General features: G+C 41.7%; 1 protein-coding gene across 2 annotated transcripts in view; it reads left to right on the forward strand.

Annotated features, from left to right (window-relative positions):
• EGFLAM (EGF like, fibronectin type III and laminin G domains) overlaps positions 1-26619 on the forward strand; it is an 85270-nt gene that overhangs the window by 43877 nt on the left and 14774 nt on the right. For both annotated transcript variants that reach the window (XM_062019017.1, XM_062019018.1), the window contains exons 9-18: positions 96-432; positions 2921-3021; positions 4191-4291; positions 5368-5512; positions 7668-7857; positions 10225-10350; positions 11124-11367; positions 15646-15757; positions 17318-17434; positions 20974-21154. In XM_062019017.1, the coding sequence (XP_061875001.1) occupies positions 96-432; positions 2921-3021; positions 4191-4291; positions 5368-5512; positions 7668-7857; positions 10225-10350; positions 11124-11367; positions 15646-15757; positions 17318-17434; positions 20974-21154 (1654 nt within the window). The remainder of the gene's footprint in view (positions 1-95; positions 433-2920; positions 3022-4190; positions 4292-5367; positions 5513-7667; positions 7858-10224; positions 10351-11123; positions 11368-15645; positions 15758-17317; positions 17435-20973; positions 21155-26619) is intronic.

Consider the following 26619-nt stretch of genomic DNA (forward strand, 5'->3'; position numbering starts at 1 on the left):
TTGTTGCCTAAGATCTATACCTTGGAAGGCAGAAGTTTCATTTCCACATAGCATTTTAGGTTTTACTGAATTTGTGTTTCTTTGTTTCCTTTCAGCTCAGACCACTCCCTGCTATCAAAGGAGGCAACAGAAAATTTCTGGTTGAAACTAAAGTCACACCACATTCTAGTTTCAGGCTCCTGTCACGAGTCCTTACAACCACTTCTGAACCCACTACTTACTCTGCCACCACAATGAGGCCCTCAACCACAGCAAGGGCAAGCACCACTCAGGCAGTGAGGAGGGGTGGCATGTCTTCTGCCGCACGCCTCTTTGATTTCTCCTGCGAAGAGGCTGTCTGTTCTGCAGACAGTTTTTGCATCAATGACTATGATCGGGGTGGCTCGCGCTGCCACTGCAACCTGGGAAAAGGAGGAGAGACGTGTGCAGAAGGTAGGTTTCTGCATGCATGCTGCTGCTGGTTTCTCTTTGTCTGGGGCAAGGAACAACTTTGCAATGAACCAGTCCACGTGTGCTTTGGGATTAGCCCGCTGGACTTAATGGATTGGTAAAGACAGCAGCAGCTTCCATGTGCCAGTTCAGCCCCTTTCCTTCTCATTCCACAGATAGATGTAAAGTAGTTATTTAATAAAGCTGAATGCAGACCCCATATAAAGACGCACAGGGGAGGTTAATCCTTCTTCCCCCATCCAGGAGTGGAAGAGTGATGGAGCCAGGGATGTTGGTAGGCACCCAGGCCTGATGGAGTCCAGCCATGGAATCAACAACTTCAGGCAGGGACATCGACTCCTTTTTGACCTTTATTTTTTGCCTGCAACTGAAGCTCTGAACCACTCACATTTCCAGCATGGTCCATGAGATGATGCTGACCCTGCAGAATGGAAATGAGACAAAGAAACCATTGTAACATCATCTCCAGAAGAGGCTTTCCCCTTGGTCTGCAGGGCAGAAGTTCAGGAGTGGTAGCCCCGGCACTTCTTTCAGGCAGGTTGGGGCAAGGAAGGAACAAAATGTCCTACCCAATTCAGAAGGCATGACCTGAAGCCTTGGAGAATGTGAAGAGGTGTGGTTGTCCCAGTGAAGACTTGCCAGGTATCTTCTCACCTCTCTGAAGGGCAGGAGGGCCAGGCCAAGAGTCTTACTCAGGTGAAGGAGGCCGTCCTTCTTCCTGTGTCATCTTCCTGTCCTCTCCTCCACAGACCTAACCTTGTCCTTTTGCTCATACTGATGTTGAGCTGATCAACTGGTGACCTAGTCCAGCTCACTTAGCAGGCTACAAGCACGTCACTTCTTTTTTTTCCCTTGTAGTTATTTTTCTTCTGGTTTGGTGACCAAGGGGTCAGGTGAATGCCAAAGAAAGTGTCCTTTTGCATGTAATGGTGCTGTCCCACCATCCAAGAAAGAGCTGATCTGATGATCTGATCTGCTAAGGCCCTGACACACAGAAGAGCATCAAGGACACATGTTTCTTGTGCAGGCTTGTATTGGACATTTGTGATGCACAGTGTTGTGCACTGGGGGTGGAAACTGAAGACCGTTTGATCTTCTCCTCCCGGTGCTGGAGTAAAGAGACCTTATTCTGAAAACAAACTCTGTGACTCAGTCATATGGAACAGCTGCAGATGTGTTTTTTTGCCTTGATCAAGTATGAAGAGTGGAGGATTTATTTGAACTGACATAACTGTGTACAACTTGTAGAGTGGGTTTCTTAACAGGAGTCAAAAATGGCAATTTTTCACAAGGGATTGTGTTACTCCTTGGTAAGCGGTAGCATCATGTACTGATATTCCCTTGTACTGAATTTCTCCACAGCAGCCAATATTATTAAATAGTATATTGATCTGAATGAAAGCAGACTTTTCTTTACAATCAACAGCTGCATGGGGCTCTGGTCCAGTCAGTTCTGCTTGTGATCAAGGCACAAGTTAATTGTTGTCTGCTGCAATCATATTCAGGCTTATAGCACCAGTTCTCTTCATCTGAGCCTAAAATGTGTTCCTTGCAAACAAAGAGGGTGAGAGAGCTATATCCAGATACAAATATGCAGGAAAAACCCACTCAGTATTTAAACAATAAAGAGGAATAGGATGCCTCAGTCTTTCCTCCTTATTAGACTTAGATCCTCTGCAAAAATAATAATCAAGGCCTGAAACTGTGTTCTGTTCTCAGTGTTTCTTAAGAAAAAGAGCTGCAAAGGCAGTAGTAAGACATCTCCCTGATTTTCTGTGCTAAAGCCAAGATGGACATCATAAGACAACAAAGGGTGAGGACTAATAACACCAGCTGACGAGCAATATGAAAGGCCAGTGTTGCAGCCAGGGACAGAGGGATGCCTGCAGGGACTCTCTTTTCTCCATGACTCATGTAGCTTCTCCCCTGAACTGACTTAAGGGAAGTGCTGGAAGTTGCTGGGTTGTCAGGAGCCGTTGAAGAATCCTGCAGATGCTGCACACAGCAGCTATGGAGCAGCAGTGACTAATGCAGCATAGAGTCTGCCCACATTTCCAACATATATTTTTGTAATCCTCCAAACCAGAAAATTACTTTTTTATCTACATGTTAAATAAATTCTTAAAAAAAGATTAATATAAAGTTGTTGGGTTATGTCTTATGCAACAAGGATGAATATCTAGAGAAATTTCTACTGAAGCCAGGGATTAAGCTGTTGAACGATGTTTTGCCCTCAGTATCCAGTTTCTTTCCAAGTTCATCGGGTCCTTGGGAATAAAGGAATTAGTTGAAAAAGGTGGTGGGAAGACAAGGCAATAGGTTAAATGATTTTTGACTTCTGCTGTATAATGGTTATCTCAGGAGGAACTCTGCCTTTCATTTTGATCTGATGTTATCTAGTGCTAAATGTGTATTGACTTTTATATGGGAGAAAAATGCTAAGTAACATGCTTCTGTCCTTACTTTTCAGATGTTATTATCCAGTATCCTCAGTTCTCTGGCTACTCATACATCACCTTTGAACCACTGAAAAACTCCTATCAGACATTTCAGATTACTATTGAATTCAGGGTAAGCTTAAGCAATTCCAGGCTCACACAGAAACTTTTAAATTTTGTTTATTCTGATGCTATGGAAAATGAAACAGTAACTTACCTTCATTATAGTTTATAATGTATGATGAACCTATACATAAGCTTCATCTCTAAAGATGAAAGATCTAAAGATCTTCACCTTCAATGAATGCAAATATGATTGGTAAACTGAGTTGAAGTGTTTGCACCCATTGTTGGTAAGCAGTGTATGAGAGAATCTCTGGGACAAGTAATACTGGTATTACAGACTAGTGGTGATGTACGTTGACAGAGTTATGGGCTACAGTACTTCTGGAATTTTTGTGAATTACAGTTTGGAAGTGTCATGAAAGATCTTTGCATATAAGAAACTCTGATTTTGTTGTATTGAGCAAAATATTGCCCTGTCTAGATCCAGAGTTTTTGTCTTACCCTGCGGGATTTAAGCAGGCATTATTTTCCACCACTGAAGTTTGGGATAGTGACTACTAATACATCCAAGGTACTGGACTACTTAAACTACAGTTCTGAATTGATGTGATACGTCCCACAGTGATTTATGTGAATGCACTCTGTGTATGACGGACAGAGCTGATGGGGCTGCCTGTAGGGAGAGCTTTCAGATGCACCCGTGCCCCCACATAAGGCAGACTTGCCAGCCTCATGTGTGATGACCTAACACGCCTCTGACTGGTTGTTAGCCTAACATGCAGGATGGCTGCAAAAAATAACTGTGTCAGACTCTTATGCCCGTATGAAGAAATCCTGTCTCTATTGATTGTTTGACTTGAAAATTGCCAGGCTCGCTGAGCAGGAAGCAGAGTATGTGTCTACACTTAACAGGCTTGCTAGGACATTCTTGCTAGACTTTGTGTTCAGAGTTCTCATGGCTGACAGTAATGCTTACAGGATTGTTTTTAGGTCTGAGAGTATCATATTATAAGTAGATGAGATGTTCTTAAACCATTTAAGAATTAAGGCAATGCTTTCCTATGTCTTGAAATGCAGGATTCAAAACTGATCAATCAATTTCTGACTTTTCAAGTCAAAAACTCCATCAGAAAAATGCTGTCCTTTTTCTGGAGCAAAGTCTTCCAGTGCTGTTTGCATTTATTTGTTACTGTGAGGCTTAGACTTTGATTTTTCACGTTGATGTGATGATTGCAGGCTGAATCAGAAGATGGTTTGCTGCTATACTGTGGAGAAAATGAACATGGTCGTGGTGATTTTATGTCACTGGCTATCATCCGACGTAGCCTCCAGTTCAGGTAAAACCTCCACCCTAAATCTGATGTAAAGAGAAGAGGCCATGGGTGCTTCCCAGGACTGCTGTGTGTGATGAATGCCTGCTTCTGCCCAATGCAGTGCACAAAATGAGTAGTAGTGCTTCATTTAACAATTCTTCAACATTTTTTCTGTCATCCTTCTTTAGTGTGTGTGCATATGCCCTGTTGAACTCTTCTTACTCAAACCTTGGTGTAAAGGCAAAATGTTCAGTTTCCTTCAAGGCATTGGTCCAGGTTTTATTGCTATGTTACCGTAAATCCCAGTAAGCCACTGCATTTGCTAAACTTATGCTGTGTTGGGCTGCACATAGTCAATGGTTTACTTCACAGAATAGGGACCTGCAGGTAATGTAGCAAAATAAAGGATTTATTGCCAGCAAGCCACTTCATTTCACAAGACCTTCAGTTTGTGTCTTGTGTTTGGATGAGAGTTGCAGGTCTTTTCAATGAAGGTAGAGGAGATTTCTTGCAGACCCATAGACATGAAGCATGTGAAAGACTATCTCAAGAATCTCCTTACTTGGGAGGATGAATGCTTTGAAAGTGGGGAATAACATAATGGATGATGTACCTTAGTTGTGTTTCAGTTCACCTGCACTGGATGGCACTCAGAGAAAATGGCACATTTTGTGTATACTGAGCTCCACAGAGACTCTCCTCGAGGCCTTGTCAGTCAATACTGAATTTCATAGAGAAATGCAGAGTTATTAATATAGCACTACTTTTCCCTAGGGAGCTAGGAAAATTCTCAAGAGAAATTACTATGATAGTAGGAACTCAGATTCTAATACCTTCCATCTTGAAACAAGCTTTGTAACACACTCAGGATGGCCAGAGAATGCAAAATCTTCTCCATGGCAGAAAAACAGACAATGAAATTTGAAATTTAATCAGACTATACGTAGACGGGCTGTCTAATTTTCCTGTGGTTTACTAATATGCAACGTGAAAGACAGAGGTTCCCATGAGCAAAAAGGATATTTGGGATCTAAAAAAGACTTTCAGTTATTTGGTTAATGTAAGATTGTCACCTGCCCCTCTCTGTCTCATGCTTCCAGGTTCAACTGTGGCACTGGAGTTGCAGTCATCATCAGTGAAAACAAAGTCAAGCTGGGGAACTGGCACAGTGTCACGTTGTTCAGAGATGGGATGAGTGGCTGGCTCAGGATGGATAATGATGCTCCAGTGACAGGAAAATCTCAGGTAGGTAATTCTGCACCTGCAGAAACTGCACGTTGTCCACACTTTCTCTGCCATCCTTCTGCTACACTTCACTGGTCTCAGGTACAGGCTGCTGTTAAAAGCTTGGCAGGTTTTACAGCTGCTGTCTCTGATTGCTTTCTTCAAGCCTCAGAAAGCTGCTTTGCTTCCTCAGCCGTAAAAGTAAGACATGTATGTATGTGTATATTTTTGTGTATAACATACTCATAGCCACGCAAGGTTTCTGTACAGAAATGAAATTACTTTTGTATCATGGACATAGATTTAAGCACAGTCGTGGAAGTAGACATTCAGCACTGACTTACGTTAACACCAACAATTTCATATGAGGCCAGCAGGATAAAATATAACAGAGGAAGATTCCTGACTTGTTCATCTGTTGACAGGCCAGAAAACAGAAGTGAAACTCAGGCACTGAAAGAAAAATGCAGTTGCAAATGGATTTAGATAGCTTTCCTCTTCCCTTTCACAGAGGAAAAAATGCTGTGCCTAGCGTTCTTACTACCTGGAAATGACAGGGGAAGGTGTTTCAATGTCTGTCACATTGCTACATGTTACCAATGTAATAAGACTATGCAAAGGACAAATATGAATCAGGAGTGATATGTCCAGTAGAGACATGGCATTGTACAGCACTTTGGTAAGATGGCATCTAGCTATGTTGGGCTCTGATCACTCATAGCCAAGGAAGACAGAAGTCAAAAGATCTGTGAGAAATAAAGATGTAAAAAAAGGACTAGTAAGAGGACTGTAGCTCACAGAGTATATTACACGAAGAGTTTGACAGTGGACAAACATTTTCCTAGCTGCAGCTACAGCAGAGGAAAAAGTTGATTGCTCCAGATGCTGCTCTCCGCCAGAATTTACTGCTTCTTTAGTATTGTTGCTCCAGTGGCGAATCCTCAGACCTTCTTAGTTAGAATGACCTGGATTAGTGGCAGAAGGGAGGTGGTGTTTTCTGACCTGATTAATTTTGACTTGAACAGCCTAGAGAGTACCCACAAGAGAGATTAAGCTTGACGGACCAAGGTGGGCAGGAACATGAAAGGTGAAATGGCAAGTGATTTGAGGCAGACTGGAGAGCTGTATGCCCACAGCACTGGTATATGCCCACCATGAAATCCTATGGGCGTCTGAACTACCTTTAGCCTTAAGGTCCATCTAAATTCTTTTTCCCTGCTGAAACTGAGATCCTTTTGATGTGTCACTGGAGCGAACTGTGCAGTGAACATCCATAAACTCAATAACCTTGGTTTATGTAGCTTGTAAAAGTATAGGCTATGGGAATATAATTTATTCTGATAAACACTGTGGAGACAGGACAGGGAGGAAAAATCCAGAAAGCTTCTAGGCTAAAGGTCAGTGCTGTCAGAAGAACACATTGGTAAAAAATGGTCATGAGTAAATGTGAGAATTTTTAGTATTTTCTTCTAAAGGGCAGTGAGGTTTTGAAATAACCTTTGAGTAGGAGGCATAAAACATATTCATATTTATGGAAGGAATTACGACTCAATTGCCCACAGTATCACAGAGGTTGATTCAATGGTTCAAAAAGTTAAGACTGGAGGTTTTTTTGTTCCTTTCTATGCACTATAGCAGATCTAGTAAACTTGTGTGTGGACATTTCTATAGGTAGATTAACACCAAAAAAAGGAAAGATAAGGAATAAATTTAGCATGGGCAAAGTGAGCAGAACCCTACTGGAATTGTAATTTTATTGGCTTTTGCCTTGTCTTTGTTTTTACTCTTGTTTTTTGTCGTTTCATTATCATTCAACTTTAAGTAGTTGCTGGGTTCTGTACAAAAGGCAATGGCACATTGCCCGTTGTCACCTGGTGTGGAGAGTTTAGAAGACAAATTTGGCAAAAGAAAAAATTGCAGTAAAAGATCACAATTGCTCCTCAGAACAAGGTGATTTTAAAGTTTTTTATTGTGCTTTTAATACTGCCTGTTACTGTGATGGATGCTGATGCAAAAAGTAACATTTAGAATGGTAGACTGATTGAAGTAATGAGTAATGGAAAGGAATTATCAACGAGCAACCTGCTTATCTCTTAATGTGATTCTTTGTGTGGCTTAATTAGTTATTCTGTGTTACGTCTGTACTATATCATGTCATGCTCTGTTTTCCCTTCAGGGCCAATATAGTAAAATTACGTTCCGGACTCCCTTCTACGTTGGCGGTGCCCCCAGCGTGTACTGGTTGGTCAGAGCTACAGGCACCAACCGTGGGTTTCAGGGCTGCGTCCAGTCACTCAGCGCCAATGGGAAGATGATTGATATGAGACCCTGGCCATTAGGGAAAGCTCTCAGTGGTGCTGATGTTGGTGAGTGTAACAGTGTGGGGTTTTTAACCAGCAGTGAACCAGGAGTTACTTTTTTCCCCTATTGAAAAAGGTTGAGCAGCAGTCCAGGTTTAAAAGGTGGAAGCTGTGGGCTCTGATTTTTGTCATGGTATTTCTCTGTGCTTTTGCACATTGCTTTTGCCATGTCTGTAATAGGAAGATATATCATATTGTGCAATTAAACATCATTGTTCAGTATACCAAAACCACCGGTGGGCACAGTTATCCTGCAGCATAAATAGTAAAGCCACTTCTCATGGACAAACAGGAAACTCAGAGTTACTGATATAATTACATCTGCACCAATATTTCTGCCAGCATCTCTCAGGATGCTTCTTCCTGCTCCTGGCTGACACAGTCATATCATCAGAAATTAACAGTATGTATGCTGTGTTCATATTTAAAGCAGTATGGACCCAACAAAATAAGTTTTGCCTAAAGGTATCATTGCATTTGTCCAAAGCAACACTGGGATCTTTCAAACCCACAGCAGTATTGTGGCTTTTACAGGGGGCTTTTGCCCATTAAACCCCATTACTGCTGAGGTAAATAGGCTTACCTGTTGACCATCCATTGTTTTCATTTCCAGAGTCACAATATGTGATAGATGGTATTTTAAAAAATACTATGGAATAAATTCTTTCAAGAGCTTTCTGAAGTGCTTTATAAAATTACCCTTCACAGATTAAAAGATGGAGAAGGAGGGACATTAATTAAGTAGTCCTCTTTCATTTATTCATCTCTATTTCATCTCTGTAATGATCTCTTGAAAAAAAACACAGGGCAACAAAATCCTTGCTTTAATGACCTCTCAGCCTAAACAGTTTAAGAATATGAATGAACCCAAGTCAGAAAGCAATTGGTAAAGGCAAGAAATAGATTCCATATCACAGAACTCTTCATGCCACACTTCAGCCACAAAGTCATCTTTCTTCTCTTCTATAACTGTACATCTGGCATCTTAAGAAGGAAGTGATTAATGAGAAACTCTCTAACAATTATTCTGTATTCTCTAGATACCATGACCAAACTTCTGTGCAATATAGAGGGAGAGCAGACCGGTGTAAGAAGTAGATGCTGAAAGAATAAGACTTTGGAAGCAGAGAATAATTTCACAAGAGAGTGAGAATCTGTGGAATTTATATAGATAGAAGAAAGCCCTGCCAAAGTCCTCCAATCTCTAACATATTGCCTTTTGGTTGCAGCAATCTTCACTCCCATCCATGAATGCTCCACATGCTACCGCATTAACAATCAACATCAATGAAAATAACTGCTGGGTTCTGCCATGTGTTACTTAAAACTGAGAGTTAGAGCCTTACTGTCCTTACATGACTAAGCACACTTATATGAAGCTGTACTGAAAGAGAATCACAGAATAGTAGGGGTTGGAAGGGACTTTTAGAGATCATCCAGTACAACCCCTGTGCCAAAGCAGGTCCACCTAGATCAGGTCACACAGGACCGTATCCAAGTAGCTCTTGAAAATCTCCAGAGGAGACTCCACACCCTCCCTGGGCTGCCTGTGCCAGTGTTCCCTCACCCTCCCAGGAAAATAGCTTTCCTTATGTTTAAATGAAACCTTGTGTTCCAGCTTTTTTCTACTATTCCTTGTCCTGTCATGGGATACAGCAGAGAAAGTGCTACCCCAACCTCCTGACATTTAGATGTTTGTAAATACTAATGAGATCCCCCCTCAGTCTCCTCTTCTCTAGACTAAACAGTCCCAGTTCCCGCAGCCTTTCTTCATAAGAAAGATGCTCCAGATGAGCATCTTTCTTTCCAGAAGAAATCATCTCCTTGTTATTTTATGTGATGTGCCAGCATAGTAGAAATGCTTCATAAAAAGTCCATATGCTGATGATATAGATCCCTTTTAGTGCAGACAAAAGAGCTGACTGCTTCATTTTAGTTTAAGATTAGTTGATGATGATTAACACCTTCCATGCTTACAGTGGCATTAATTTACAGTGAATAAAGAAGCACTTAAAGTAATTGAAGATAAAGAAGTAACAGTGCTTGTAAACAATCATGAGATTTCTGTTTTCTGAGAAAGTAAACATAGCAGCGGGAGCAGAGGAAAAGTAATCATGGGAGTGATTGAATACTACAACTGTTGTGTTTTGTTAATAAGGGCTATTTTTTTATTTTTAAGATCTCTTGCTGCTCTGGTACTAAAAAAGTTGCTAAAAATCAAGTCACCTTGTCTAAATCACATGACATTTGGCAAATTGTGTAAGAACCTAGGCAGAAGAGTAAATTGGATTCCTTAGTAACAATGATCAGCAGTCAAATAAATCTTCTTTGACAAACCTCTCTGATAAATTAATGTTCTGGCCTTGTGTTTAGGTGAGTGTAGCAGTGGTATCTGTGACGAGGCTTCCTGCATCAACAGTGGTGCCTGTACTGTGATCAAAGCAGATTCATACATTTGCCTTTGCCCTCTTGGATTTAAAGGTCATCATTGTGAAGAAGGTGAGAGGATGCTAGTCTGGATGTGTTTCTTTAGTTATATTTCTGTGGATGTGTTATTTAGTGTTCAATGTGTTTTCTGTGTAGTGAGGTTGAAAGAGGTCTTATACTATTAAACCAAAGGCAGAGAGTACTTGTTAACTTGATCTTTTAAAAATCACATAGTAAAACCCTCACACACTATTCATGTTGGGACTATATGCAGCTCCTACCTAATCAATGATTCTCAAACCCCTTTGTTTTTTTTAAAATAGTTGTAATTAAGCATCTCAATCTTACTTTTCAGAAGTTAAAACAATATACTACTCCACAGCTGCAAATTAACTCTAAAGAAATCCCCTCTTTTCTCCAAAAACCAGTGTCAATTGTGTATTCTGGAATGTAAAGGGCCCAGTATCAATTTCCTGGTGAAATCACAGTTACACACAAAGAGGCAAAACCATGCAGTATTATTTTCTGCACTGCAGAGATTTTCGTGCCACCACTCACTGTGTGCATGCTTGCCACTTTGAAAAACACTGTTGGATCACTAAAGAGAAGGAATGCAAATCTTCATAATACAAATACATCCCTGGAAAAGAAAGACATGAAGGAAGGAAGGAAGGAAGCAGTGTTGGCTAGGATTTAAAAAAAAAAAAATTGAAAGACAACTTTTAGGTTGTATTTCTTAATGTTATCTTTTAAATACCTAACAAAGGGAACTGACACTGGTTGATAGGAGTCAGTCCCTTACCTTTGAGCCTCAAGTGACCTGCTTGTGTGTTCTGGATTTCCAGCACTCACCTTGGCCATACCTCAGTTCAACGAGTCCTTAAGATCTTTTGCTAGCACACCCTGGCCCTTGGAACCACAGAATTACCTTTCCTTCATGGAGTTTGAGATGACATTTCGCCCAGATTTAGAGACTGGTGTCCTTTTGTACAGCTACGACACAGACAGCAAGGACTTCCTCTCCGTTAACATGGTGGCTGGTTACGTGGAGTTCAGATTTGACTGTGGCTCAGGGATGGCTGTTATCAGGTAAAAAGCATTGCTTGTGTTTCCTGGAGAGTGGGAGTGGATTGGAAAGAGTAGTAGCCTGTGGTGGGGTATGGGAGCCCATCAGTTTCTAGTGTTCACGTCTTTCTTCTAAGGAAGCACATAAACACTGGAACTGTATTCAAGGGGACAGTATTTTCTTCCTACATAAGTTTAAGTTTCAAAGTTTTATCAGTGTTGGTGTATTACACCACTGTCTTTCTGCAAATATCACTTTTGTTTCTGTATGATATTACAGAAATTCTCTTCTTGCTGCCATGACGTTGTACCATAGCTAATGAGAGGTCTATAAATATTTTATGCATATACCTTCTAGCCTCAGGATTGCACAATATCAGCACTTCTGTGAGCATCCTCTTCCTAGATCTCTTTCAGGCAGTAACAAAAGGCTGGAGGTGTCAAAAGAAGATACATCTCCAGTTTCCTCCTTTCTTCATAGTGCTGGTTTTTAGGGCTGAAGATAACATCCAATTTATGCAAATTAAGCAGTCTAAAAGATAAACATTTCATTGGAGGATTCACCCAGGCTCCCAGACAAAGACAGAATTTCTGAGAATGATTCGTCACTTCATGAAATTAATGTCTAGGATAAGAGCAATGAAATGCCTCAGAAAGGGCTACTATCACTCCCTCTGTAACTGTCAATTCTCTGGGCTTTTCTGAAAAGATGTGGGCCAAACAGAGGCAGTGCCTTGGATGTGGCCCACGAGGCTGCCAGTTTCACCAGGTTGACCTGATATTTCAGAATAAGTTGTAGAAAGCATATGTAAAAGATGTACACTGCTTGCAAGTCTTGCAGATTATGTTTTCTGTGGACGGACATCAGGAATTTTGGCTATACTATGATTAGGAGAAAAGTATTGTGAATGAGGATTCAACCAAACAAACCCATTCAGGTGACAAAGTCAGAGATTAAATTTAAAGGGAACAAATGAAAAATGATGCACACCCTAATGATGATGTGACAGTATACTTAGTGCTGTTGGACAGAGAAAGATCCTAGAATTACCATGGAAGTTTATGTGAAAGCAACAGCTAACTGCTTAGAAACAAATACAGGTAGGTAAGCACAATGCAGAGAACTATTAGGTCTGAAATAAGGAACAATGCCTCTGCAGAAATTGAGAGTGCACCCTGTCTTGAAGACTTGCTGCCATTCAGATCACTTGAGGAGAGTAGTGTTGATACCCAGAGAAGGGAAAGAAGCAGCTTGCACAAATACAGCAGGGTCCTTCAATCTGGAAAAGAAAGAGTGAAGTGAAATTATGATAAGGTTTTTAAGTTGTGAATTACATGAAGATAAATAAAGAGCGATTATTCTGTATATTTTTTTCATTTGAAAGAATTAGAAGCATCCCAGTTAAACTACAGATGGAAAAATAGCAAACAATGAACATAAGACTTTTCTTTTTTACTTTCTATTCAGACAGCACATAAATAAGTTGTGGAAACTAGTTGTCATAGTATGTTACAGAACTCAGAATTATAAATAGGTTCAACCACTCCCCCAACATTAGACAGATTTGAAGAAAGCTCCATTGAGGGAGATCAAACACAGTTGTACGGATGCAGCCTGTGACTCAGGAAATTGCTACATGAAGAGTTGCCAAAAGCTGGGAGGATGTATCAAGGGAAGAATCTCTCCGTATTTGCCCTGTTTTTTCTCTTACTGAAATGCAGTGGTTATAGCTACTGTCAGAGACCTTTGCTTCAACCCAAAATAGGCCTTCTTACAACAGCTTTCAATCTTTTCCTGGTTACATTTGTCTTAATTCCTTTTGCTGGCAACTATGAAACATTAAAGTAGATTTTTTTTCCACCTAAAAAAAAAAAAAATCTAGCACTTTAAAACACCTGAGACTAAAGTCTAACGAAAAGGTAAGCTTGTAAAATATGGCAAGAGCCACAAGCACATGCCTGGGAGTGAAAAGTGCCCATTTCTGTTAGGAAGCAGAACAAACAAGACACCAGCAAGCACCCGTGTCTTGTGCTTTTTACCAATGGGAAAAAGAATTTGGTGAGACGAATGGGTAATGGGTCAGACTTAGGAGACCAGCAGGCTTTGTGGAAAGTTATCAGGATGTCCTGTTCAGCTACTTTCTCTAGATAATGTGTGCCACTCAAACTCTTATCATCAGCTCTGTTGGTAATTAAATAAGATGAATTCCTAGCTTTTCATGCCCAAGTATCCCAATATGCACTTAAAAGTCTGCCTTTATCTTTATCATACTGCCCCATGCCTACTCGTTGTCTTACATGGAGATATAACTCCAGGGCTGTATCCTGACTATCTCTTCCATCAGACCAGGCTGTTAAATATTGTAGTGTGATCAGAACACATTACAATGTCTTTATGATTAAGGGTGAGGCAAGCTTATTTATAGCAGCAGCAGTTTCAAAGCTGGTACTGGTGAAGTTTGGGTTCTGCCCCAAGTGTCCTAGGATGGAAGCAACACGATGTGTGCAGGGATGCCAAATGGGCAGATGAGTGCAGAACCTGAACTATTTAGCAAGGTGCTTCAGAGAAGAATTCATGGTACTCTGGGGTTTCCCATGGCCAGGCATTCACAAGATTAAGGTCTTCATTATTTTGTGCATTTTTCAAGGTTCAGCTTACATGAGGAAAAGTAATCCTTAACCCCCACAGCACATGAGAACCATAAGTGTTTAAATGTCTGCAGAAAGCATTACCAAACTCATGCTGGTGGCAAAAAGCCTGTGAATCCAAGAAGTAGCTTGCAACTCTGATGACTCTGCAAGGTTTAGTCATCCTTAATTGTAATTAAATCTATCAGGACAGGGGAGTTAGCATACTGATGAACTCATCAGCAGAGGAGATAAAATCTATGTATTGCCACCTAGTAGACAGCCAGAGCTATGTGGTTCCTTTATAAGGAACTTCTTCAAGGTGATTGTGTTACATATTGATTTATTCAAGGCACTTAAAACCTAAATGCTACTACATTAGAAAAAGGACAAGGGAATGGCAGTACTTGATGATTTTTTTTTAATGGAGGTTTTCTAAACCAAGTGTCAAAGTAATATTGCCAATATCATCCAGTTAGGTGAAAATGGGCTTTGAGAAAATTTGGAGGATAAAAACAGGTACAATAAAAAAGATTTCAAAGCTTGTGTTGATTGTTCAGAAAAAAAAAGAAATTATTATTTTCATTGTCAAAATTATATACCTTTTTTAATCAGCATTTGAATAACTATTGACTCACTATTACAAATCACATTTTATTTTCAATTCCTTCCTTTGGATATGTATCTTTTTTGGTATTTTTTTTTTCATTTCTACATGTAGGAATGTAGGTAGGCTAACAAACTATTATTTCACCCAAAACAATTTTGTAATTTTTTACTGAAAGGTAGAAAGTCTTCAGATGTCCTAAATAACACTGTTTCAGTTTCCTCCAGCTTGACCAATGAATCAAACACAAGTTTTCATTGCTCCTGTAGGAAGTGCTGCACAATAACATTCAGACATAATATGGAATGTAGTAAAATTGCATTTGAAAACAAGATACAAAGTTCTGTAGAATTTCTGTGATGGAATGTGGTTTTGCCCTTTACACAGGCATTCATATTACTGCTGAACTAATAAAGATTGTAAGAACAGCTTTAAAATGCCTCCTTTGAGACTAGTGAGTACTTTGCACAACTGGGGATTATTGTTCCTAGCCTGCATGTCATCACATCATTAGGATCATACTTTAGTTTCTTCCCCTTAAGGTACTGGCAGACAGGCTGTGTGTGTGCATGTGTATACATGTCATTGTAAGAGGCTGCATAAATAGAGCTGATAAGCCAACAAAAAGTAGTTCTGTTTTGAAAGAGGATGAAGAATGTGGGACTAGACTGACCATTAAGTAGGAAGCTTTATCTCCAGACTTGGGTCATTTGAAATGAGGATGTACAGCTGAGACAAAAATTTGTCTTTGTGCATTGTAAGTGACTGAGCAAGAAAGTTCACTCAAAGGTGGAAGAAATGCGTGTTGATTATAGAAATGTTTAATTTATAAATAAAAATAGAGTGCTTGTTATTTGTTGTAGGAACATGCTCTTACTTTCCATTGCAGATGGGAATCAGAAAGTATGTTATTTCCTTACAAGGAAAGAAACACAGTAATTTATTTTTATTTTCTATTTGGGAAAATCATCCCAGAGGACTTGACTTTTTAACATCACAACCATAAGTGAAAAATATCAGAAAGGCAAAACCACAAAATACTTGAAAATTTTCTTCCCTTAAAACAGGAGTGAAGAACCTGTCAGCCTGAGTCAATGGCATGAGTTGCGAGTGTCTCGCACAGCAAAGAATGGTATCCTACAAGTGGACACGCAAAAGCCAGTGGAAGGAATGGCAGAGGTGAGCATATGGCATGGCTTGTCATGAATATGTCTGTTAGACTATAAAATATTGCACAATAAGCTGCACAGGCTGCTCTTAAAGCTATTTTAATCTCAGAAAAGTGTATGTGTTAGTGAAGCATTTATTTAAGCCCAAACTTGGAAATTCGCAGATGAACTCTTCCCTCTGAGGACATGGGTCCTTGTAAAGGCAATTCAAATCACAACCTTACCTGGTCCTGCCATGTACCTGGACTCACATTTTAGTGTTTTGTTGGTACATGTTCTTGAGATTCTTTTCTTGCTACTTACTGGTTGTATCTGTGTGTCACAACCTGTGTTGCTCCACAGACTGTGGAACAACATGTGCACTGTGAAATGAGTCATCTGGAAACAGATAATACTGAAAATTATGTCCACAAAGTCCTATTTTTACCTCTCTCTGAACGTTATGCTGGAAAGGCAGGCCAAAAGAATTGTTTCTTTGTCTTCTTGCAAATGTAGTTTTCAGGAAGGAGTAAGGACTGGAATACTCAGAGAGTTATGACTTGGTTTTATTCTTCCCTCACAAAGAGGTCATAGTGAGTCAAGTCTGTAATAAAGTGAAGTTTTACTTATACCAAGCAGGGTATTCACTCTAAGCGCTAAAATACATACAGAGGTACTTTTTACCCCAAGAATCTGAGGCTAGAACTGAACAGAAAGTGTCTTTTATTCTTTCCTAGTGGAAAGCATGTTCATAAAACCAGACTCTGTTAGTGGAAGAAGCTGCAAATTTTTCTGCAAACTGAGAAACAATTTAGAGTCTACCCTTTAAAAAAAAGAAAACATAAATCAAATGAAATTCCAGTTATCTGTCAAGAAACAGATTGAGTGGAAAACATCTGAATGGAGCAGTCAAGATTTCTTTAGATGGATGTGCCAAAACAAAGATTCCCATTTTTTTACTCTTAAAGTGCTGCAATGCAGCTGCAGAAGGAGGTTGTCTTGGAACTACCAACAAAGAAATCACAGGAGCTTCTGCAGGATTGGAATCACACAATTATTCTGTCCTTACCTGTTAAACGTCTTTCCATTCACTCCAGGACCTTGACTAGTTCCATCAGGGATCCTGAGCAACTGCTAACTAACGCAAACTCATCATTTCATTTTTTTAGCCCTGTAACTTGCTATACATTATCTTTTTAGACATTGGAGACATTGAACGAGTCTCCGTTGCATGGACTTTTCTCTGGTGTTAACTTTATGAACCTCATTCTGGTTCCAGATTTGTATCAGTGTAGCTCAAGTCATTGCAAATGGAGCTATATGTGCAGACAGAAATCACAGTTGGTCTAATTTCTTCCTTCAGTATTCTCATTTGTATATACTTAAGATTTAACAGCTAGTTCTTATTGAGTTAAAGCATAATTATCAGTAGTCTCCTACAGTGGCTTTCTTAAGAAAATGGTACAAAGAAATGCAGTTAACAGAAGAAAAGAGGCATTGAAGTAAGCTATAACATCTAACATAGGCTATATGAAGATCCAAGTAGGGTTCTAGTTATTCTAATGAAGTGTTAAACTTACATTTCTTGCAGGGGGCTTTCACACAGATAAAGTGCAGCTCTGACATATTCATTGGTGGAGTACCTAGTTATGATGCTGTGAAGAAGAATTCTGGGATCCTCAGGCCATTCAGTGGAAGCATCCAGAAGGTATGTGCCCAGAGAAACACACTAAAGCCACTTATTTCTGTCTCATCTAGTACACAGTTTAGGTGGAAACCTTCCCTTACAGCATTGATATTGCCCAACCAGCAATGAAACACCACAACAGTCTCTTGTTTGAAGCCCCTTATCCATCTCTACTCTTGTTAGGATGGCAGAGGCCTCAGCAAAATAAGAGTAAAAAGATAAGTGAGGTTGTTGTGGATTGAGACAAGGGCAGGGAGAGCTCACTCTCAGTTACAGTTCCGGGCAAAACAGACTCCAGTACTCGACTTAGAGAGGAAAGTAGGAAAGTTTATTCTACAAGAAACAGAATGGAATAAAAGCAAAAAGGGAGTAGGATGATGAGAAAATTACAACCAGCACTTTAAGATCTCCCTCCCCCATCCTTCCCCCTTTCTTCCCAGGCCCAGCTCACTGCTCCCAATATCCCTACCTCCTGCCCCATCAACGGCTCAGCGGGGCAGGGAATGAGGGATGTGGTCAGTCTCTCACAGATGGGCTCTGCCACTTCTGTCTTCTCCTGGCATTCTTCCCCTGCTCTGGTATGGGGTCCCTCCCCAGGGACACAGTCCTTAACGAACTTCTCTGGTGTGGGTTGTTCCCAGCAGCTGCGACTTCTGCCGGTACAGGGTCCCTGACATAGGATGCAGTCCTTGGTGAATATCTCTGGTGTGGATTCTTCACCGCGGTTGCAGTTTCTGCAGATACAAGGTCCCTCCCTCGGGACATGGTCTCTTCTGGGCATAATTTTAATTATCTTCTTTAGGGTGGGTTCCTCCCCACAGTTACAGCTTCTGTGAATATGGGGTCCCTCCCATGGGACACGGCTTCCTCTGGCCATAGTGACTGCCCCTGGCACAGGGCCTTTAATGAAGAGAATTATGATGCAGGGTCTATAATGAAATACAAACAAGGGTTCACCAGTCCTCTCTGTAGAACGCAGGGGAGTCTCTGCTCCAGCACACCTCCTCCTCTCTTTCCTCACTGACCTTGGAGTCTGCATGGTTGGTTCTCTCTCTCTCTCTCTCTCTCTCTTCCCACTACTTGCACCACCACCAGCCGGAAAAGAAGAAAGGAGAGAAGAAAGAAGGAACAGGAAGAAGCCTCCTCTTCCAACTTCTTAAAAAGTGATTGTGGAGGTGTCTAATTGGCTCAGCCCCAGAAGTGAGTCTGGCTCAGAGCTGAGGAGAGTTTCAAGCAGCTTCTTACAGGAGTCATCTTTACGGCCCCTTCCCCCTTACCAGAAAAGGCTGTCATGTCAAACCATGACAGGGATCAAGTTCAGAACGATGCACAAAGCTGTGTCAAGATGAGAGTCCTCAGAGTGCACTGGAGTCATATATAAATCAGCAAACAGAAGAAATGCTTAAATATGTCAGTGTATGCACACTGAGGCAACTAAATGTCACATGTAAACAATACATTTTTGAGGGAAAAGAAGGTGGAAATCAAAGTCGATCCCAGTCCAGCTAGCATGTTCTTATACTGCACAGAAGTAGCTCACCTCACTACCTTCCCCTCTTACGATTTCATATGAGGCATGTGAATGGAGGAGATATTTTTTCATTGTTGACAGACATTAGGGATGATGTTCCAGTGGGGTCAGCTGTGCATGGGTGCAGTTCTCTTCTGGAGAATAAATATATAAATTCATAAATACTGGTAAGTGATCAAAAGATATTCAAATGGAACTAACATTTGCTGTTCACTGTCATGATTAAAATAATTTGGATAAAACTGAAAGGTTAGCCCCGAATCTTGAGAGTTTTGGCTGAGTGAATTATTGGACCAGATTTACTTAGGAAATAAAAAAAACTCTTAATAGTGTATCTCCTAACAATTGATCAAGAACAGAAAGGTAATTGCAGTTCAATGTAAATGGTTTCATCATTTGATCCAATGCTTTTCACTGTATTTGTCAAGTGCCTAGCAGACAATTGGGGGAGTTAAGAAAACTGGGAGAGTGTGTAGTAGTGATGGGGATAGGTCAGTCACATGAATACCAATGGAAAGGTGGGCCTTTACTAAATACGGTGCATTTTGGAGTGCAAGATAGGAAGCCTAGGAGCAATGAACATAGGTCACATTTACAAGATGAGTGGTTGTACCCTAGAGCACAGAGACACTGATAAGGACTGGAAAATGCTGAGTGTGAAACCTTACTTCTGTGATGAAGTTAGGAAGGTGGATTTGCCTTCTCAGAGGGCTGAATGGGATGTCAAGGAAGAGTATTGTTTGCCTTTTGGCCACTGGGAGCCTACTCATTGACTGCTGTGTTTACACATAGGATTTATGAGAATAGTATAGAAATAAAGCTACAAACATCACTAAGTACTAGAAAACATACCATATGTAGAAAGACCTAAGATCTGAGTCTATTTAGGTTACTCAGATAAGGTAAATAACTGACTTTACTGTGGTCTGCCAGTTCCCACATGATGGTGGGGTTTCTTTGAATATCTGGCTCTGAAATGATGCAGAAAAATACATGATAAGAAACAATGGCTGGAAGCTGCAGATAAGTTTACAGCCAGAAACGAGAGACTGATTTTTAAGAAGGGAGGCTTGATAATCACTGGAACAATATAGCCAGAATTTTAAAGAAGCTGAAAAGGTAGTGGAGTTTTCACTGGGCCATCTTTATGACAGGACTATACATTCTACTACTGTTGTTGCTGTTTTGTGTTGCTTCAAAGAGAGTATATATGCTTAATGCAGTCCCTTTTCACCTCTAGAACCCCCTATGGTGCATCATCTGAATATGCAGGAGCCAGAGTAACTATTTTCATTCTCACCTGTGGCCTTAAAATTTATTTGTTTGTGAAAATGGAATTCTTCTTTTGATGTAGCTGAGATCAGAAACCATGCCCACATATAATCTCTTTGCCAAGACATCAGCTGAGATTAGATAGATGTCAGTTTGTATTGAAGAATATGCATTGCTGACACATTGGAAAATTCACAACATATAACATTTCTCTTCAGTTTATTTACAAACTGTTTTGGGAAGTCATTAATTGTGTTTTTCATCTATCTTAACTCTGGCTTCTTTCAGGCAAGATTACATACTAGAAAGCAATAGAAATTGTGAAAAACAAGCTGTACTGCTCAGTATTTCTGTTGTCAACATTCATCTCCTGGGAGGTTTCCTAATCTCAGAAATGCTACTTTGCAGCAGTGCTCATCTAATTTTACTGTCCTAGCTCAGTTCAGCTAGAAAGCATTGTGCCAGTGTTCAGACACGAGACTGGTAAATCTCACACAGCTTCACCCCATAGGGACTTTGCCTAAGGATGTGTCACAAAATACAAAAGAAATTAATTTCCAGCAGATCAGAGTGAGCAGCAGAATGAGTTGGACCTCTGGAACTGGAAAACAGACATTAAAAGAAATAAGGTTTTTGTCTAGTTCTGAGGGGTTTGTTTCTCTGAAGTCTTTTGGAGAATTCTTCTGACTAGCAGTACATATTAGGAACTTGTATGTTTTCAGCATGTGTTTTCCTCCCTTTCTTTTTTAACACACAGATAATCTTGAATGACCGGACAATTGACCTGAAACGGGATTTCACTTTTGGAGTCAACCTAGCAAATGCTGCCCACCCCTGTGTGAGCTCACCGTGTGCAAATGGAGGCACCTGCATTCCCAAAAAGGACAGCTATGAATGTGACTGTCCCCTGGGCTTCGATGGGCAACATTGCCAAAAAGGTAACAATGGCTGCATTTCAATCCAGACATACGGAGTCGATCACAAAAATACAATTTAGCACCTACAACTGCTCCTGTACACATCCCTTGAAACAGAAACCCTGGAGGCCAGAGCTCCCTTTGCATCCCTGTATGTTTCATGTACCCAGGGAAGTATTCATTTTGTTTTTAGGAACACGGTAAATGTTATCCCAGCACAGAGCTGTGATCCCTAGATAGCAGCCTGGTGTCTGGTTGCTTGTGGTGGCCAACACTGAATGCTTCATACACGTCCCTAATTATGCTGTGCTCTACAAAGAGGGAATTCCTGCCAAAATCCTCCAGCCAGTGATTGTGTTATGTCCTGAAGCATGAGCATTGATAACCCTTGTAATTTTGTCCTCCCTGGGACTGAAAACAAAGGCTGTTCTCATATACAGAAAGGTTTAGTCCTGTTTTAAACACTGGCTAGTCTGCTGGCAATTTCACCATCTGAGCACCCTGCCTTGGTATGACAGTGGAGAATACCGAGGAGGAGAACCTGCCCATTTGCATGTTACTATTCTTTACTCAGAGATGCTGTATCAGTTTGAACCTTAGATTCAGGAAAGTGTTCAGATTGCATGATGTTAAAAAACATACACTTTGCATCATTGGTATTATTATTAATATTGGTATTATTATTATTGGTATCTAGCAAAAGAACAAGGGGGAATGGGATGAATCTGGAAAACAAAAAGTTCCATTTAAACATAAGGAAAAAACTATTTCACTGTGAGGGTGAGGGAGCAGTGGCACAGGCTGCCCAGAGGGGATGTGGAGTCTCCTTCCTTGGAGGTCTTCAACACCTGCCCAGATATGTTCCTATGCGACCAGATCTAGGTAGATCTGCTTCTGTAGGGGATTGGACTAGATGATCTCTAAAGGTCCCTTCCAACCCTAACATTCTATGATTCTATTATTATTCCACTAGATGGAGATGTTTCCCTATTGTCAGGCTCAATCTTGAAAAATTCCTAAGGGAAGGTTTTGTAATGTTACAGGGAACTAAGTTCAAAAGAGCCGACTAACATTATTGTCTTCACCTACTTCTTCATTTCTCACCAGCAAAAACTTCAAAGAGAAAAGTTGTGGTTTTGGTTAAATGGTGATTAATAGATCGACCTTTTCTTCCAAAAAGGACAATATCTTAGAACAAAAGCGTTTTATTAGAATACAATACAAGCAACCCCTTTGCTTACATTGATGTGGTCTAACTAATAGCTGGAACAACGTCATTTATCCTATCTTCTCTGTGGAAAAGAGGAAGAAGTGTGATGATGGCTTTCTAGGTATGTACAGGGTGCTAAGCTCCTGACCTCAGAATGGTATCTATAGGAACATTGCCAAGGCATGCAGAGGGGCAACTAGGACGGCTAGAGCCCTTCTAGAATTAAATTTAGCCAGGGAAGTTAAGGACAGTAATAAGGTGTTTTTCAAGTACATCAGCAGCAAATAGAAGATGAGGGGGAGTGTGGGCCCGCTACTAAGCACAGAGGGTGCCCTGGTGACTGAGGATGCAGAGAAGGCTGAAGTACTGAATGCCTTCTTTGCTTCAGTCTTTACAGCCAAGGCCAGCCCTCAGGCAGCCCAGTCCAGCAAGGATAGTAGAATGGTCTGGACTGCAGAGGACTTGCCCTGGGTGGAAGAGGAAGAGAATAAAGACTTGTTGGGCAAGCTTAACACTCATAAGTCAATGGGTTCTGATGGGATGCACCCAAGAGTGCTGAGGGAGCTGGCTGATGTGATTGCTAAGCCTCTCTCCATTTTTGAACAATCATGAGAGGACAGGTGAGGTGCCTGAGGACTGGAGAAAGGTCAATGTCACTCCAGGCTTCAAAAAGGGCAGGAAGGATGACCCTGGACACTACAGGCTGGTCAGCCTCACCTCCATCCCTGGAAAAGTGACGGAACAGCTCATCCTGAATGTTATCACTGAACATATGAAGGAAAAGATGGTTATCAGGGAGAGTCAACATGGATTCACCAAAGGGAAATCCTGATTGACCAACCTGATAGCCTTCTGTGAGGGCATAATGGGCTGGCTAGATGAGAGGAGAGCAGCAGATGTCATCTACCTTGACTTCAAGGCTTTTGACACTGTCTCCCATAACATTCTCATCAGAAAGCTCAGGCAGAGTGGCTTGGATGAGTGAATGATGAGGTGGATTGAGAGCTGGGTGAATGACAGAGCCCAGAGGGTGGTGATCAATGGCACGGAATCCAGTTGGAAGCCTGTGGCCAGTGGAGTTCTACAGGGATTGGTTCTGGGGCCAGTCTTGTTCAACATCTTCATCAACGACCTGGATGAGGGGACAGAGTGTACGTTCAGCAAGTTGGCTGATGACACCAAACTGGGAGGACTGGCTGATTCCCCTGTGTTGCCACTCAGCGAGATCTCGACTGATTTGAGAGTTGGGCAGAGAGGAACCTCATGAGGTTCACCAAGGACAAGCTCAGAGTCCTGCATCTGGGAAGGAACAACCCCATGCACCAGGACAGGCTGGAGGTCAAACTGCTGAAGAGCAGCTCTGCAGAGAGAGACCTGGGAGTCCTGATTGATAATAAGCTAAACGTGAGCGATCAATGTACTCTCGTGGCCAAGAGGCCAATGGCACCCTGGGATGCATCAAGAAGAGTGTGGCCAGCAGGTCAAGGGAGATTCTTCTCCCTCTCTACTCTGCCCTAGTGAGGCCTCATCTGGAGTCCTGTGTCCAGTTCTGGGCTCCTCAGCTCAAGAGGGACAGGGAACTTCTGGAGAGAGTCCAGTGCAGGACCACCAAGTTGATCAGGGGACTGGAACATCTTCCTTATGAGGAAAGGCTGTAGGAACTGGGGCTGTTTAGTCTGGAGAAGAGGAGACTGAGGGAAGATCTTATTAACGTTTACAAATATCTAAAGGGTGAGTATCAGGAGGTTGGGACATCCCTTTTTTCTATAGTAGCTAGCAACAGGACAAGGGGTAATGGGATGAAGCTGGAACACAAAAAGGGTTACTGTGAGGGTGACGGAGCCCTGGCACAGGCTGCCCAGCGGGGTTGTGGAGTCTCCTTCCTTGGAGGTCTTCTAACCCGTCTGGACATGTTCCTATATGACCTGATCTTGGTGGACCTGCTTCTCTTGGGTGGTTGGATTACATGGTCTCTAAAAGTACCTTCCAACCCTACCATTCTATGATTCTATGATCTGCAGCAGTGCTGAGGTCTCCAGATGGAGGGAGGGCAAGTGAATGCTCTGCACCTTGGGTGTGTAGTTGCCTGCCCGTGTAGCAAGCTCCTGTGCATTGCTGGGGCCACAGCTTCTCTGTTTCTGCCCTGTGCTAAGCCTCAGAGCAATATGTGCAAGACACCACTCTCCTTCCTGGCCTAACCTCAAAAACTTTCTAGATTTTCAGAGGCATTCTGAGGAGCCTTGTGCCTTTGCCTTAGGCAAGTTCCTGGGTGTTGCTTCCTATATGAATCCAACTTTAGTTCATTTTTAAGAGTGTCCAAAAGCATGAGTCACTTGTCTTCTGTTCCTGCTACCTGTGACTGCTGTACTGGTGCCTCTGAAACCCCCTGCACTTGTGCAGCCTGAACTGCCACCAAAAATCCAAGGTTTTGATGATGGATTTGTAGAGAGCATGTAGGTCTCTCCTGAACCTCAGTACACAGCAGCCTTGTTGAACCTGGAGCAGATTTCTCAAAATAATCCTTATCTGAGTTTCTTTGGTAGGATGTAGACATGGCTAAGGTAGGTGCATGTGTGTCTGTCCTATTTCAGAACAGGGATTTTGTTAGTGCACTCAGTGGGTATGTGGGAGGCTCAAAATTCAGTCTCCATCCTGCTTGCTGGTGCACTGCTGTAACCCTGTGCCTCAAGAAAAGAAAGGGCTTGTGAGGGACTGTGCCTCATTCTCCAAAATTATTCATGCCAGTAATGAAACTCAACTTACATGATGCTGGCATGAAGTATATGAGATTTTGGTTCATTCCACAATGGATCATAGAATCATAAAATCATAGAATGGTAGGGGCTGGAAGGCACCTTTAGAGATCATCTAGTCCAACCCCCCTGCAGAAGCAGGTTCACCTAGATCAGGTCATGTAGGAACATGTCCAGATGGGTCTTGAAGACCTCCAGGAACAGTGCTCTGTCACCCTCACAGTAAAATAGTTTTTTTCTTATGTTTAAATGGAACTGTTGCTAGCTACTATAGCAAAAAGGGATGTCCCAACCTCCTGACACCCACCCGTTAGATATTTGTAAACGTTAATAAGATCTCCCCTCAATCTCCTCTTCTCCAACTAAACAGACCCAGATCCCACAGCCTTCCCTCATATGAAAGATATTCCAGTCCCCTGATCATCCTGGTGGTCCTGTGCTGGACTCTCTCCAGAAGTTCCCTGTCCCTCTTGAGCTGAGGAGCCCAGAACTGGACAGAGGACTCCAGATGAGGCCTCACTAGGGCAGAGTAGAGGGGGAGAAGAACCTCCCTCGCCCTGCTGGTCACACTCTTTCTTCTTGATGCATCCCAGGATGTCATTGGCCTTCTTGGCCAAGAGGGCACATTGCTGGCTCATGGTTAGTTTGTTATCAATCGGGACTCCCAGGTCTCTCTCTGCAGAGCTGCTCTTCAGCAGGTCAATCCCCAGCCTGTCCTGGTGTATGGGGTTGTTCCTTCCCAGATGCAGGACTCTGCACTTGTCCTTGCTGAACCTCATGAGGTTCCTCTCTGCTCAACTCTCAAGCTGGTTGAGATCCCACTGAATGGCAGCACAGCCTTCTGGGGAATCAGACTTCTGGGATCATTGGCCAAGGATTCAATATAGTTTCTGCTGACATTGCTAGGTTTTATGTCTCTGTTCAAGCTGTAAGGAGTGTTAAAGGTATTTTCTTAGTTAACTGTAAGATGGAATAGAACAGTAAACTGTTACTTTTCCCTGGTTAGAGCTGATTCCTGGGTAAACCATGGTGAGTCACTGGGATTTGAGAACTAGGACTAGCAGAAGGGTTTGGTCCTGGTCCTACTGGTCTACATCCTACATCTACATCTGCACTGTTTTGCCCCAGCACAATAATGAGTGCTACCTTCATAGGTGATTATAATTGCTTATGCAAATGGGAAGTGGAGATCTCACGTTTGCAGAAAGGTGGGTGTGAAACTGGATGAAGGAAGATTTTTATGCTGCTGAAAAATAAAATGAGAATATTCTTGTTTTGTTTTGTGCTGACTCACTGCAGAGTGTGGAAGTTACTGCCTAAACAGTAAGTACTGCAAATGTGAAAACTGCTCTGTCATTTTGCATCTGTGTCTGCTCTAGCAAGCTGGATTTTCATTAAGCCTGGCAAGCTTCTGTCCAGAAGCCAAAATATTTTCTGGAATTATATGGTACTTCCTTAAGCCTCATCCTGATGATATTTTAAAGTGCATCCAGAGCACATGCCAAGTGCAGAGGCTGTAGAGC

Source organism: Colius striatus, chromosome Z (genome assembly GCF_028858725.1).
Source record: "Colius striatus isolate bColStr4 chromosome Z, bColStr4.1.hap1, whole genome shotgun sequence".
In the NCBI taxonomy this organism is placed as follows: domain Eukaryota; kingdom Metazoa; phylum Chordata; class Aves; order Coliiformes; family Coliidae; genus Colius; species Colius striatus.